Consider the following 15,439-nt stretch of genomic DNA (forward strand, 5'->3'; position numbering starts at 1 on the left):
GCCTCAACTACTCAGGAGGCTGAGGCAGGAGAATCACTTGAACCCGGGAGGCAGAGGTTGCAGTGAGCCGAAATGGCGCCACTGCACTCCAGCCTGGGCGACAGAGTAAGACCTTGTCTCAAAAACTGAAACCAAAGAACACAAAAAAATTATCTGGGCATGGTGGCGTGCACCTGTAATCCTAGCTACTGAGGAGGCTGAGTAAAGAGAATTGCTTGAACCCAGGAGATGGAGGTTGCAGTGAGCTGAGATCACGCCACTGCACTCCAGCCTGGGTGACAGAGCGAGACTCTGTCTCTAAATAAAATAAAATAATAGAATTAAGCTAATTCTAAATAATTACAGCAATTGTAAACTTTTTTTTTTAAGAATGTGAAAGTAACTGCTGTGGATCAGGTTCCCTAGAAGCAGAGGCTGAGACTGAGATTCTTAGGCAGGCCATTAATTGAGGGCGTGCTCTCAGGAGACTCAGGAAAGGAAGAGAACCGGGGAAAGCGAGAACCAAGATTGTGGTCTCCGATGCAGTCTAGCCACACTCTCCTCCGCAAGGAAGCCCTGCAACGTGAATTGTATGGCAGAATTAGTTCTGGTTGAGGCAAAGGGGCTGGTGGGTCATTGTTCAAGGTCTTCCCTGGGAAAAGGGTAGTGTTCCTGTCCCTTTGGCCAGGACAAGGCTCCAGAGGCACCGCGGTGGTGGTTAGCAGCCAGCCCTCAGCAGCCAGGGCGTAGGTGCTCTGGTAAAGGGGTTTAGGTGGGATTCTGTCGGCATCCACTACTGCAGTGGGTCTGAGTTTACCTGCATCAGAATCACCAAGGAACAAGTTAAAACAGATTGCTGTGAACCACCCGCAGAGGTTCTGATACAGTAGGTCTGCGGTGGGGCCCAAGAATTTGCATTTCTAACAAGTTCTCAGGTGATGCTGGTCTTGGAACCACAGGGGAGGACCAAGACACTATAGGTATCTTCCCAAAATGTGCTGTGTGTGGTAGAGAAACGGAAAGGTTAGCATTTTCCTAGGTATTAGCTATAGATCTGAGCTGAAATATGTGGTTTCCTGTTGTATTCAAATAAAGCTGACTGCTGCTTTAACTAAATCTTTAGTTTAGGAAACTAAATCTTAGCTTTCAGGCCGGTGGGAAGAGGCTGGTTTACTAATGCTTCAGCATCAGGGCTTATGGGCACTGGCCACATACAGCACTTGACAGAACGTTTCTTCACAGGGAAGGCTGTCTATTGATTTTAAGGATTAAGAATTCATTTGTTCTTCTAAACAGTCGTTGTGTTCCTGATGGTGAACCGTGTCCCTAACAGAGGTTGAGAGCATGTAATGCTATAGCCTGTCCTTCCAGGAGCTCCTACAGTGTGACTCCTGTGGGTTCGGAAGTGACCACAGGTCCTGAAATCAGAGTTCTGTTTCTAATAATAGCTCCCATTTTTGAGCACTTGTGTTGGTTCAGGGATATGCTGGGAACTTGATATATGTCATTTCATTTAATCCTTACAGAAATCCATTTTACAGATGGGGAAATGGATGCTTCCAGAGTTAAGTATCTTGGCCAAGGTCAAATAGCTGGCAGAGCTGGGGCTTCTAACGGAGGCCATGCTGACTCCAAAGTTTGTGCTGTTCATTCCTGTGCTGCCACTTATGTAGCTGTGCCAAGTAAATCCATTTCTCTGTGTCTCTGCCTAGTGGTTCCTGTGATTTAACTTGGGGTTTTGCTGACTGTCCACTATTTCTGGGCTTCTGGATCGCCCTAGTGAGAGAGTATAACCCAGGAAACTGGCCGGGTGCAGGGACTCACGCCTGTAATCCCAGAACTTTGGGAGGCTGAGGCAGGTGGATTACCTGAGGTCAGGAGTTCGAGACCAGCCTGGCCAACATAGTGAAACCTCATCTCTACTAAAAATACAAAAAATTATCTGGGCGTGGTGGCAGGTGCCTATAATCCCAGCTACTTGGGAGGCTGAGGCAGGAGAATCGCTTGAACCTGGGAGGTGGAGGTTGCAGTGAGCCGAGATTGTGCCATTGCACTCCAGACTGGGCAACAAGATCGAATCTCTGTCTCAAAAAACAAAAAGTAAAAACCAATCCCCCCAAAACCAGGAAACCTTTCAATGCCACAGAAAATAGACTAAGGAATGCAGTAAGAATATCTCTGCCTCTAAGGCAGTTGATTCATTCAGCAAATATATTTGGAGGACCAGCTATCTGCTGGGCAGTGATCCATAATTCTAACAAGTCCCAACCTCGTGAGTTGATAGTTAAGAAGTTGGCCAGGCATGGTAGCTCATGCCTGTAATCCCAGCACTTTGGGAGGCCGAGGTGGGTGGATCACCTGAGGTCAGGAGATCGAGACCAGCCTGGCCAACGTGGTGAAACCCCGTCTATACTAAAAAAATACAAAAATTAGCCAGGCGTGGTGGCAGGCACCTTAATCCCAGCTACTTGGGAGGCAGAGGCAGGAGAATCGTTTGAACATGGGAGGCAGAGGTAAGAGTGAGCCGAGATCAAGCCATTGCACTCAAGCCTGGGGGACAAGAGTGAGACTTCTCTCAATAAATAAATAAATAAAGCCCATTTGAGCTTGAAGAGAAGGTTCTGGTAGTAAACAGCACAAAACCTGACATCTGTTGCCTGAAGCCAATTTTCTTTTTTTTTTTTTTTTTTTTTTTTTGAGACGGAGTCTTGCTCTCTCGCCCAAGCTGGAGTGCAGTGGCTGGATCTCAGCTCACTGCAAGCTCCTCCTCCTGGGTTTATGCTTTTCTCCTGCCTCAGCCTCCCGAGTAGCTGGGACTACAGGCGCCCGCCACCTCACACGGCTAGTTTTTTGTATTTTTAAGTAGAGACGGGGTTTCACCAGGTTAGCCAGGATGGTCTTGATCTCCTGACCTTGTGATCCGCCCGTCTCGGCCTCCCAAAGTGCTGGGATTACAGGCTTGAGCCACCGCGCCCGGCACCTGAAGCCAATTTTCAAGATGTACAAGGATAGAACCAGACTGGGAAGCTTGGCTTCTCCTCACAGTGCAGACAGCTGAGGCCATGCCGATGGAATCAGGCTGGGCTCTGGCCTGAGGCGTACCTGCAGGGACTGCAGTGTTTCCGGACTCCTGTTTCTCCAGAGACTGACATATAGTTGCTAAGTGTGCTGTGAGTGCTGACAGCGGAATTCAAGAGCCCTGGTGTTCCTGGTGTAGCTTGTACTCTTTCTGACACAGGGTATTCGACATGCCTCTCCTCCTTGGTTTTGACAAGCTGAAATCTTAACCCAGGCACAGTTCCATGCATAAAGAGGCATATACTTCAGCATTGGTAAGGAAGGCCCTGGCGATGGGTACCTTCTCGTCAGGTAGTTAATACTGATTGCATTGCTTACATCCAACGAGTTGGCCACTATCATTTCAGCCTCACCTTTCATTTGTCTGTCTTAGAATCAAGAATTAAAGGATTTAAGCAAAATAAGGGTTACAAAAACAAAAAAGCAAAAAAACAAAACAAAAAAAATTAAGGGATTTCTCCTACAATCCTAACAAAAATTCTCCATGCATTCTATGAAGAAGCGTCTAATAGTGACTCCTCTGAGTGAGACTCCAGAAGCAAGTCCTTACTTGACCTCTAAACAGAAATTCTCCATTTTAGACACCTGTGGTCTGACCTTGACTGTGGTCTTTAGGACTTCACTTGTCTGCCTTGGGGAAAGTCTCACCAACTTTAAGAATAAAGTCCCATTGGCCAGGCGTGGTGGCTCATGACTATAATCCTAGCACTTTGGGAGGCCAAGGTGGGTAGATCACATGAGGTCAGGAGTTCCAAACCAGGCTGGCCAACATGGCGAAACCCCGTCTCTACTAAAAAATACAAAAAATTAGCCAGGCGTGGTGGCAGACATCTGTAATTGCAGCTACTCGGGAGGCTGAGGCAGGAGAATCGCTTGAACCCAGGAGGCAGAGGGTGCAGCGAGCTGAGATTGTACCATTGCATTCCAGCCATGGTAACAGAGCAAGACTCAAGCTCAAAAAAAAAAAGTTTTTCGGGATCCATGCCTTCAGGACCATCCTAGTTTTGATAATATATTTACCCAATCTGTTAGCAATAATGTTGAACAAAAAACTTTACAAAAACAAACAAACAAAACAAAACAAAAAAACAGGGCCAGCACAGTGTGTCTTTGAGAGGAATAGTAAATTTGGAAAGCCACATTCAGTTTCAGTGCCCTTCCAGAAATTCCAAGCTATAGATTGGGAGGTAGCAGCTACCAAAAGGCAGAAGCAGCGGGCTGTGAGGCTTGTGCGTATAAGAAAGATGTTATGCTGGGCTTGGTGGCTCACGCCTGTAATCCCAGCACTTTGGGAGGCTGAGGCGGGTGGATCACGAGGTCAGGAGTTCAAGACCAGCCTGACAAACATGGTGAAACCCCATCTCTACTAAAAATACAAAAATTAGCTGGGCGTAGTGGTGCGCACCTGTAATCCCAGCTACTCAGGAGGCTGAGGCAGGAGAATCACTTGAACCCGAGAGGCAGAGGTTGCAGTGAGCTGAGATGAGATCGTGCCACTGCACTCCAGCCTGGTGACAGAGCAAGAGTCCGTCTCAAAAAAAAAAAAATAAATAAAAAAAAAAAAAAGAAAAAGAAAAACAAGCTGGTTAACAGTTCCAGACACATGAGCCCAAACATCCCACTGCTTTGGGCTACAGAAGTGTCTCTTCACTGCCAGTTAAGGATTCTCAGGAATTCCTGGGGGACAAATAAGAGCCCAGATACAGGGTCTTTTTTTCTTTTTTTGGAGATGGAGTCTTGCTCTTGTTGTCCAGGCTGGAGTGGAGGGGCACGATGTCTGCTCACTGCAAACTCTGCCTCCCAGGTTCGAGCGATTCTCTCCTGCCTTAGCCTCCTGAGTAGTTAGGATTACAGGTGCCTGCCACCATGCCCAGCTAATTTTTGTATTTTTAGTAGAGATGGGGTTTCACCGTGTTGGCCAGGCTGGTCTCAAATTCCTGACCTCAAGCCTCAGCTTCCCAAAGTGTTGGGATTACAGGTGTGAGCCACCGTGCCTGGGCCAGCCAGTCTTTTTCATGTGACATAATCTAACAAGTCTCTTATTGGGAGGTAACCTCTCCAAGTGCCAGCAAACAGCTCCTGGGAATCTATAGCCTGGATTATTCATCCTTAGGTCCTTTCTTAGATGGTATACATTGTCTACCCCACCACACTACTCTGGTAAGCCTTCATTTTATGACACTTTGAGAATTAGAATTGGTTTTATTCTCTTCATTGATAAAACAGGTATGTTTACTTTCACCTGAAAATTAAACCCTTACTGATTACCCTAAACTAGGGGTCAAAAAACTTTTTCTGTAAAGGGGTAGGTAGTAAATATTTTAGGCTTTGGCCAGGTACAGTGGCTCATGCCTGTAATCCCAGCACTTTAGGAAGCCAAAGTGAGACAGTCACCTGAGCCCAGGAGTTGGAGACAGCCTGGGCAACAGAGCGAGAACCCCCCTCTACAAAAATATATATATTTTTTTTTCGAGAGAGATGAAGTCTATGTTGCCCCCAGGCTGATCTCAAACTCCTGGGATTAAGTGATTCACCTGCCTTGGCCTCCAAAAATGCCGAGTTAGCAGGTGTAAGCCACTGTGCCCAGCCAAAAGGTTTATTTTTTTTTTGAAGTAAATATTTTAGGCTTTGTGGGCCACAGAACGTCTCTGGCTGTGTGTGTGTGTGTGTGTGTGTGCATGCATGTGTGCTGTAAAAACCATTCTTGGCTCAAGGGCTATAGAAACACAAGTCTTTGGCTGCCTTCGTTTATGGACCCCTGCCCTAAACTAATAATTTCAAATGGGCTCTAACTAGCTGGTTTGAAATTAGCTGGAAAAACTTTATTCATCCAGACTTGTGAAGACAAATTGAAGGGAACTAAGTAAGGCCCCCCGCCACTGGTAATTCTGAAGGGCAGGGGAGAAAGGGGTCTCCCACAGGTTATCCCCTAACATCTGAAAGTACCCTTGACTTTGCTTGGTTTTGTCTAAAGAAACCTGAACCTGGGAAGCTGGCCCCGCTGGACAGGGAACATTTTAAATAAAAACACTAAGAGACAACAAGGCCTGTTTATTTTACAATGACTCCTGAGGTAGTTTATGTGGGAAACAGCAGGCAAGCCATTAAAACCCTCTGGGGCTTAGTTCATTCTGCACACGTCTCACTCTGGCAAAGGGGTTCTCACACGAGGAGGTCAGAGGAGCATGGATCAAGGTGGGCAGGGGGTGGGGGTGAGGCAGGCCTTGGGAAGTGTCTCCAGATATGGATCCTAGTTTCCACAAAATGGCTCAGCAGATTCCACAAACGCTAAGAGAACTTTATTTTAATAAAAATGTCCTCTTTTTCAGGTGACCCCTTCCTCTACCACTAGAAAGCAGCTTTATTGCTAAAAAGCAATCCATTTATTTAGATGTTCTCTTCTTAGGCAACTTTAAACTTTTCCACCGCCGTAACACCACTCTGTATTTTTCACTTTCAGTCTTCTCTTCAAACACTTTTTTCAAGAGAATCCGCATTACTGTCTCTGTTCCTGCTTCTTTATCCTCTCCAATGAGAAGATCCAATGTATCTCCCACTTTCACCTGAAAATTAAAAGAAAATGGAGGCTTGGTTACACTTCAGGAAATCCAGGCCAAAGCAAACACTACTGCTTTGAGTTTTCACCACATGATCACGATCCAGAGGAGGGGCAGGTGAGAAAAGGCCCTGACCTCGGTCACTGTCACCTATCCCGAGTGCCTCAGCGTGAAAGGGAGGGTGCCTCGGCCAGGTGCGGTGGCTCACGCCTGTAATCCCAGCACTTTGGGAGGCCAAGCTGGGTGGATCACCCGAGGTCAGGAGTTCGAGACCAGCCTGGCCAACATGGTGAAACCTCATCTCTACTAAAAATACAAAAATTAGCTGGGTGTGGTGGTGGGTGCCTGTGACCCCAGATACTCGGGAGGCTGTGGCAGGAGAATCGCTTGAACCCTGGAAGCAGAGGTTACAGTGAGCTGAGATCGTGTCACTGCATGCCAGCCTGGGCGACAGCAGGAGACTCCATCTCAAAAGAAAAGAAAGAAAGAAAGGGAAGGTGCCTCAAATACAAGGGCCTCAATATCAGCCGGTGTCCTTCCTTCAGAACTAGACAACTAGCTGTCTGTGGATCGTCCCTGTGCAGAGTAACTCAAATCACATCTATTGGGTGACTTAAGAAAATATTTGAATGGACAGATTTATCTTGGTAACACTGGCAAAAGACAAAGAAAGTGGGGGCAGTCTTAGAGACTGTGTGCACAGTAATCACTACATGCATTAGGAAGACAATTTCCAGTGCAATGCTTGCCTCAACTCACAAAGGTAGAATGCCACAGAAGGCAGAGTTGGATCTGATTCAATGGGTTAAAAGGCTGAGGTCAAACCCATTTTTGCACAGAAAGCAGCTTCAGTTGAGGCAGTGCAATGCATATCCTGGGGCAGTTGTCAGCTCCCAGGCCTAGGACACCGGTCTGTGCTGAAGGGACAGCCCAAGACTGATACCTGGTCTAGGCAGCTCAGGATCTCAAGGGATCTTTCCAGACACTCAAGAAGGGCCAAACAGGGCCAAGCACGGTGGCTCACACCTGTAATCCCGGCACTTTGGGAGGCCAAGGTGGGTGGATCACTCGTGGTCAAGAGTTCGAGACTGGCCTGACCAAAATAGTGAAACCCCGTCTCTACTAGAAATAAAAAATTAGCTGAGCGTGGTGGTGCACGCCTGTAATCCCAGCTACTTGGGATTGGGAGGCTGAGGCAGGAGAATTGCTTGAACCCGGGAGGAGGAGGTTGTGGTAAGCCAAGATGGCACCATTGCACTCCAGCCTGAGCAACAAGGGCAAAACTCTGTCCCAAAAAAAAAAAAGAAGGGCCAAACAGACCCAGCTGCCACATGCTGCTGCTTCTACTAAAACACAAGCCAGGGATGACTGGGAGCCATCTCATACCCCTCACCACTGCTTCCAGTAGCGGGTGGGCAAGCCCAAGTGTGGACCACTGATAGCAGTGGGCGCACATGGCCATTTAGAAGGCTACTAGAGGGCTTCTGTTTAAGAAGTATGGTGTCAAATGCTGACTTTTATTTTACAATTAATGTTCTCTAAGACAGACACAACTTCAGACTGTGAGACCTTTCAACCTCACCAGAACAAGCCCATGTCTATTCTCCCACCCACTCAAGACCTCTGCAGGCCCAATAGTCAAGTCCACAACATGGGCATGCACACCTGCTTGCCACAACACTGTACTGGCCAAACCAGGAAGCCCACAGTAGCTGGATATAAAACTCACACAGGGGCAGATTTTAAACCAGCCCTCTCCCGTGGGCTGTGAAGCAGAAAAGCTCACACCACTGCTATGGTCACGACTGTTTCTCCTGGCCCTAGGTTCAATTTTTGAAAATGACTACTTCAGCCTGTGTGAACATTTTAAAACATCTGTCTAGATTTTTATCTGTCTAGAAATACAGGCCAGGCGCGGTGGCTCATGCCTGTAATCCCAGCACTTTGGGAGGCTAAGGAGGGTGGATCACGAGGTCAGGAGTTCAAGACCAGCCTGGCCAACATGGTGAAACTCCGTCTCTACTAAAAATACAAAAATTAACGGGGCATGATGGCAAATGCCTGTAATCTAAGGTACTCGGGAGGCTGAGGCAGGAGAATCGCTTGAATCTGGGAGGCAGTGAGTCGAGCTCATGCCATTGCACTCCAGCCTGGGCAACAAGAGCAAGACTTTTGTCTCAAAAAAAAAATACAAGGCTTGTGAACTCTGCTTTACCTTTTTGGCATAACTTTATTTCATTCAAATTATTATGATTTTTAAAGTGTTTATAGAGATGAAGTCTCACATGTTGCTCAGGCTGGAATGCAATGGCTATTCATAGGCACAATCATAGTGCACTGCAGCCTCAAACTCCTGGGCTCAACGATACTCCTTCCTCAGCTTCCCAAGTGGCTGGGACTACAGACAAGCACCACCTTGCTCAGCTAAAATTCTTTTTTTCTTTTTTTGAGACGGAGTCTCGCTCTATTGCCCAGGCTGGAGTGCACTGGCGCAATCTTGGCTCACTGTAAGCTCCACCTCTTGGAGTCAAGCAATTCTCCTGCCTCAGCCTCCTGAATAGCTGGAATTACAAGGAGCCTGCCACCATGCCCAGGTAACTTTCTTTTTTTTTTCTTTTTTTCTGAGCAGTGGCCGAATGTCAGCTCACTGCAAGCTCCGCCTCCCGGGTTCACGCCATTCTCCTGCCTCAGCCTCCCGTGTAGCTGGGACTACAGGTGCCCGCCACCTCACCCGGCTAGTTTTTTGTATTTTTTAGTAGAGATGGGGTTTCACCATGTTAGCCAGGATGGTCTCGATCTCCTGACCTCGTGATCCGCCCGTCTCGGCCTCCCAAAGTGCTGGGATTACAGGCTTGAGCCACCGCGCCCGGCCAACTTTCTGTTTTGTTTAGTAGAGACGGGGTTTCACCATGTTGGCCAGACTGGTCTCAAACTCCTGGTCTCAAGTGTTCTGCCTGCCTTGGTCTCCCAAAGTGCTGGGATTACAGGTGTGAGCCACTGCACTCGGTCTACAATTCATTTTCAATAAGTAATATATGCATGCGATACAAAATTTAGAAGATACAAAAGGGTATACGAAGAAAAGGTATATAGGCCAGGTGTGGTGTCTCATGTCTGTAATCTCAGCACTTTGGGAGGCCAAGGTGGGCGGATCACTTGAGGTCAGAAGTTCAAGACCAGCCTGGACCACACAGTGAGACCCTGTCTCTATAAAAAATAAAAAAATAGCCAGACATGGTGGTGTGCCTGTCATACCAGCTACTCAGGAGGCTGAGGTGGGAAGATCACTTGAGCCCAGAAGTGAAAACTGCAACGAGCTGTGGCTGCACCACTGCACTCCAGCCTGGGAAACCGAGCAAAACCCTGTCTCCAAAATAAAATAAAAATAAGAAGGAAAAGGAAAAAGAAAAGAAAAGAAGATATACAAAGAAAAGGATACTCTACGTATATCCTTTCATAGAGATATTGTGCATGATGTCTGCCTCTCTAAAGAGCAGGCTAGTGTGTGGCTAAGGAATGAATCCCTTTGGGGCTTCCTTGTAGCGTAGAGAAGGGGTGTTCCTCCTTTACCCGACTGATCCCAGGAAGAGATGAGTTTAGGAAGGATTCACTCCCCATACTTGGGCACCACACAGCCAATGTTTAATCAACAATTACCCAACACCTACCACACCCTGGGTTTCACCTGGTTTTCAGCTCAAAGAAAAGCTTTGCTGAATTGCAGGCAGCGAAGGTTAGAGCTGCAGCATCAGACAAGCACCTGACCCTTTGGGGTCAGCAGCCAGGCACTGGCTCCACAGAGCAGACCAGGGAAGGCGAGGCATTCTTTATTCCCCTCCATGGCCCTGTCCCTCAGCAGACACAAAGCAAAACTGGCTGGGATTAGGGGCTGTTCCAAATATCTACATTTCAAATCTCCAGTTAGCTGCAGTTTCTATGGCTACCAGGCCTCCTAGTAACAAGTCAGCTGAGTGTTAATAATGCCCCCTTCCTTTGCTGACCCTCACAAGAAACCTGGAAGGCAGCTGAGAGAACAGAACACCCAAGGCAGAATGAAGCAGGAGGAATTAGGCTGTACTTAACAACATCACAAAACGGTGGGGGGAGAAAATTGTCTAGTGGGGTTTGTAAATGAGGCCCCAGCACAGAGACAGGGTTTTCAGGGAGTAATCATTCTTTACTCCAAGAACACATCTTGTTTTTGGAATACTGCAGCTTAGAAGGAGGGCAGGCTAAAGAAGGAAAAAGCAATTCAGAGATGAGAAGGGTTTATGACTGCATGCAGCTCACTGAGCAACAGCTAACAGCCACAGTCCCAGCCTGCTGGTTCAAGTCAGGGGCATCACCAGTGTCTTGGGACTTGGGGGCTGAGACAGCATGGGGGACTTTTCCCTCCTTCTGCCCACAGAGCTGCAAGAACCTGCATGATCCCAGTTAGCAAGGACTGCAGGAAGCCTCAGTGCTCACCCAAATGCACAGCTTGACAGCCTCAATGTCCCATGTCCTAGGGCAACCGGATGTAGCTTGGATCCTCCAACCCCAGGGATATTTTGAAATATGAAAGATGAAATCAAAACAATCTCCAAAGTATGTCTAACTTCTCTGGAACCTTTGTTCCCTGAACACAGAGTTAGATTATGTCTTCCAACACCTCACATGTCTTGTGTCTTCCACACTTAAGGGTCTCTGTCTTACCTTTTTATTGTGTTTTGTTAACTTTTATTACCAGTATCGTTTTTTCCAATGATGAGTGATACATACGCATGGTGAAAAAATTCAGAAAATAAAAAGCATGAAGAAAATTAACATAATCCATAATGCTTCACTTAAAGATAAATGACTAGTAATAGCAGCATTTTAATTCCAGATGTGTATATATATGTAATTTACTTTTACAAAAACATATTTTCTAACAGAATTTTTTTTTTGAGATAGAGTCTCGCTCTGTTGCCCAGCCTGGAGTGCAGTGGCGCCACCTCAGCTCACTGCAAGCTCTGTCTCCTGGATTCATGCCATTCTCCTGCCTCAGCCTCCTGAGTAGCCAGGACTATAGGCGCCCGCCACCACGCCCAGCAAGTTTTTTTTTTTTTTGTATTTTTAGTAGAGATGGGTTTCACCATGCTAGCCAAGATGGTCTTGATCTCCTGACCTTGTGATCTGCCCGCCTCGGCCTCCCAAAGTGCTGGGATTACAGGCTTGAGCCACTGTGCCTGGACAGAATATTTTTTTTTTTTGAGACAGGGTCTCACTCTGTCACCCAAACTGGAGTGCATTGGCATGATTATGGCTCACTGCAGCCTTGACCTCCCAGGCTCAGGTAATCCTCCCATCTCAGCCTCCCAAGTAGCTGGCTCAAGTGCCCGCCACCACGACCGGCTAAGTTTTTGTTTTTTGTAGAAATAGAGCTTTGCCATGCTGCCCAGGCTTGTCTTGAACTCCTGGGCTCAAGTGATCCACAGGCCTCAGCTCCCAAAGTGCTGGGATTACAAGCATGAGCCACTGTGATTTTTTATATATGATTTATTGTTAGAAAAGTGGAGACTGGAAACACATTTTCTTGTAACTGACTTTCACTTAACAACAGTATTGATATGGACTTGTCGGAAAATACGGAACACATCATTTTTTATAGCTGCTCTGCACACAAAGCTGTACATCCAGCAAGCACTCACTGGGTACTGCTGAGCTGTACAGAACTACACATCTTCTCAGATACCACTGGCCAAAGAACAACTCTACGTGGATCAAATGTTTCTTTGAAATCTGATTATGTGGATTCCATGAGGGCTAACATTAATGACCTGGAAGTTTAATTAATGGATTTCTGCCAGTTCGAACAGTGACGTATTCTAAAATGTTAAAAGGGAGAAGCTTCATCAGAAGGTCATTAAGGCTGCAAAAGTGAAAGTGCCTGTGTCTGAAGCCTGTAGCTGATTCCCACCAGCTTGAGCTGGAGGACCACGGAGGACCTCAGAGAAGGAAGAGGAGCCAGAGGGAAAATTTGGGGCAGCATTAATTGAGTTGCTAGCAGAGTAAGTGATGAAAACATCTGGCTGTCATTTTAGGTTAGTATCTCACCGTTCTGCTTTTCTTCCATAATTTTTCCTCATTCAGCCTGAGTTCACCTTTGTAGAATGCATCTTCCACTTTGCTACAAAAAAAAAAAAAAAAAGCAGCAATGTACACAATTTGGGTGATGGGTACACTAGAGCCCAGACTTCATCACCACGCAATATATCCATGTAACAAAATGGCACCTCTACCCTCAAATCTATTTTTTTGTTGTTTTTTGAGACAAAGTCTCACTTTGTTGCCCAAGCTGGAATACGGTGGTGTGATCTTGGCTCACTGCAACCTCCACCTCCCGGTTTCAAGTGATTCTCCTGCCTCAGCCTCCCAGTAGCTGGGATTACAGGCACACGCCAACATGCCTGACTAACTTTTGTATTTTAAGTAGAGACAGGGTTTCACTCTGTTGGCCAGGCTGGTCTTGAACTCCTGACCTTGTGATCTGCCCACCTTGGCCTCCCAAAGTGCTATGATTACAGGCATGAAACACTGCGCCCGGCCCTGTATCTATTTTTTTTAAAGGTAAAGTGCTTTAAAATATAGAAATATACTCAATACAATCGCAGGTGACCCTTGGCCAGCATGGGCCCAAACTGTGCAGATCCACTTATATGTGGATTTCCTTTAGCCTCTGCCACCCCTGAGGGCAAGTCCACGCCTCCTCTTCCTCCACCAGGATGAAGACCTTCATGATGATCCACTCCCACTTAATAAATAGTATATATATTTTCACTTCCTTATGCTTTTCTTAGTAACATTTTCTTTTCTCGATCTTACTTTATTGTAACTGTGTATCAGTAAGGCCTTCGGTCAACAGTAGGCTATATCAGTAGTTAAGCGTCAAAAGTTATATGTGGCATTTCAACCGCATGGGGGTTGGCACCCCTAACCCCCACACTGTTCAAGCATCAACTATATACAAGTTTGAGAGAAACACTTGCCATTATTATTATTTTTTTTTTGAGACAGATTCTTGCCCCATCGCCTAGGCTGGAGTGCAGTGATGCGGTCTTGGCTCACTGCAAGCTCTGCCTAACAAGTTCACACCATTCTCCTGCCTCAGCCTCCCAAGTAGCTGGGAATACAGGTGCCTGCCACCATGCCAGGCTAATTTTTTTTATTTTTTATTTTTAGTAGAGACAGGGTTTCACTGTGTTAGTCAGGATGGTCTTGATCTCCTGACCTCGTGATCCGCCCACCTCGGTCTCCCAAAGTGCTGGGATTACAGGTGTGAGCCACCGCGCCCAGCCCTCCATTAATGTTTACTCTGACAGTGATTCTCCACAGTCTCCATTTTGAGTCCTGGGAAACGGAAAGTCACCTGCTCTGGTGTGTATCTAAAACAGGGAGACCAAAGGGCATTTCTAAATAGATGTCGAACTGCTGCAAAGATTTGCTAGTACTCTTGGACAGTTAATTGGATGGAGCCTTAAGAGAGGTTTTAGCATACATGTCAAGCTCCATTCTGGACAGGGGCCTGGGGTACTCCACCTGACTCCCAGTGCAGAGATCACATGGCCAGGCTGTAGCTCTGGTGATTCACGACAGCCAAAGTGAGTGGGCACTGCCTTCCCCTCAGATACCTGTTCTGTACACTGAGAGAAAAACCAGACACCACGTGTATGGCAAGGGTATTAAGAAACCCTCTGCCAGTTTGTACTGAGGCTGGGGAAATTCCAATCTGACAGCTGCTGTTCTCTCTGAACTTAAGTCACTGCAACAAGACCAAGGGAGGAAGCAGCTAAAAATCAGTACACCCTTTCTTTTTGATGATCTGATTCCAGGGGACTAACATGTGGAGCTCGGCTTAATAATAACAGCAGCAGTTTCTACTCTGGGAGAGGAGAGGCCTCCTTATTAGTTTGCCAGAGTTTAGAGAACATTCTCTAATGGCACCCTAATCAGAATGCCAAGGGCGGGGCCTGTGGGCTGGCTCATTTTTATGAATCTCTTTTTTTTTTTTTCTGAGACGAAGTCTCGCTCTGTCGCCCAGGCTGGAGTGAGGTGGCGTGATCTTGGCTCCCTGCAAACTCCGCCTCCCAGATTCACATCATTCTCCTGCCTCAGCCTCCTGAGTAACTGGAACTACAGGCGCCCACCACCACGTCCAGCCAATTTTTTCTATTTTTAGTAGAGACGGGGTTTCACTGTGTTAGCCAGGATGGTACTGATCACCGGACTTCGTGATCCACCTGCCTCGGCCTCTCAAAATGCTGGGATTACAGGCGTGAGCCACCACGCCCAGCCCTTTTTATGAATCTTTTAAGCTTCAAGGATTAAAAAATTAAACTATGACATTACATTAGGTCATAAAGGTACAAATACACATGACGTTTTTCTGCATTTATTCATATCACAATTCTTACATTGTATACAATATGCATGCAATCATTCCTAAGGGAATAAATGAACAATGAAGGCCACTATTCTTATATAATTAATCTAGCAGAGATGGAATCAGAATACTAAAGAAATCTTTGCTGGGCGCAGTGGCTCACGCCTGTAATCCCAGCACTTTGGGAGGCCGAGGCGGGCGGATCATGAGGTCACAGGATCGAGACCATCCTGGCTAACACAGTGAAACCCTGTCTCTACTAAAAAAATACAAAACATTAGCTGAGCGTGGTGGCAGGCGCCTGTAGTCCCAACTACTTGTGAGGCTGAGGCAGGAGAATGGCGTGAACCCAGGAGGTGGAGCTTGCAGTAAGCCGAGATCACGCCACTGCACTCCAGCTGGGGTGACAGAGCGAGACTCC

General features: G+C 46.8%; 1 protein-coding gene across 3 annotated transcripts in view; it reads right to left on the bottom strand.

Annotated features, from left to right (window-relative positions):
- Positions 1-6,092: 6,092 nt before the first annotated feature.
- The window catches only part of LOC105519479 (chromosome unknown open reading frame, human C6orf203), a 23,110-nt gene continuing 13,763 nt past the window's right edge, over positions 6,093-15,439 (bottom strand). For all 3 annotated transcript variants that reach the window (XM_011952849.1, XM_011952847.1, XM_011952848.1), the window contains 2 exons: positions 12,693-12,765; positions 6,093-6,620 (listed from right to left, as the gene is read on the bottom strand). In XM_011952849.1, coding sequence (XP_011808239.1) covers positions 6,441-6,620; positions 12,693-12,765 — 253 coding nt within the window. In that variant the 3' untranslated portion in view covers positions 6,093-6,440. The remainder of the gene's footprint in view (positions 6,621-12,692; positions 12,766-15,439) is intronic.

The sequence above is a fragment of the Colobus angolensis genome, unplaced genomic scaffold (genome assembly GCF_000951035.1).
Source record: "Colobus angolensis palliatus isolate OR3802 unplaced genomic scaffold, Cang.pa_1.0 Scaffold35, whole genome shotgun sequence".
NCBI lineage: Eukaryota > Metazoa > Chordata > Mammalia > Primates > Cercopithecidae > Colobus > Colobus angolensis.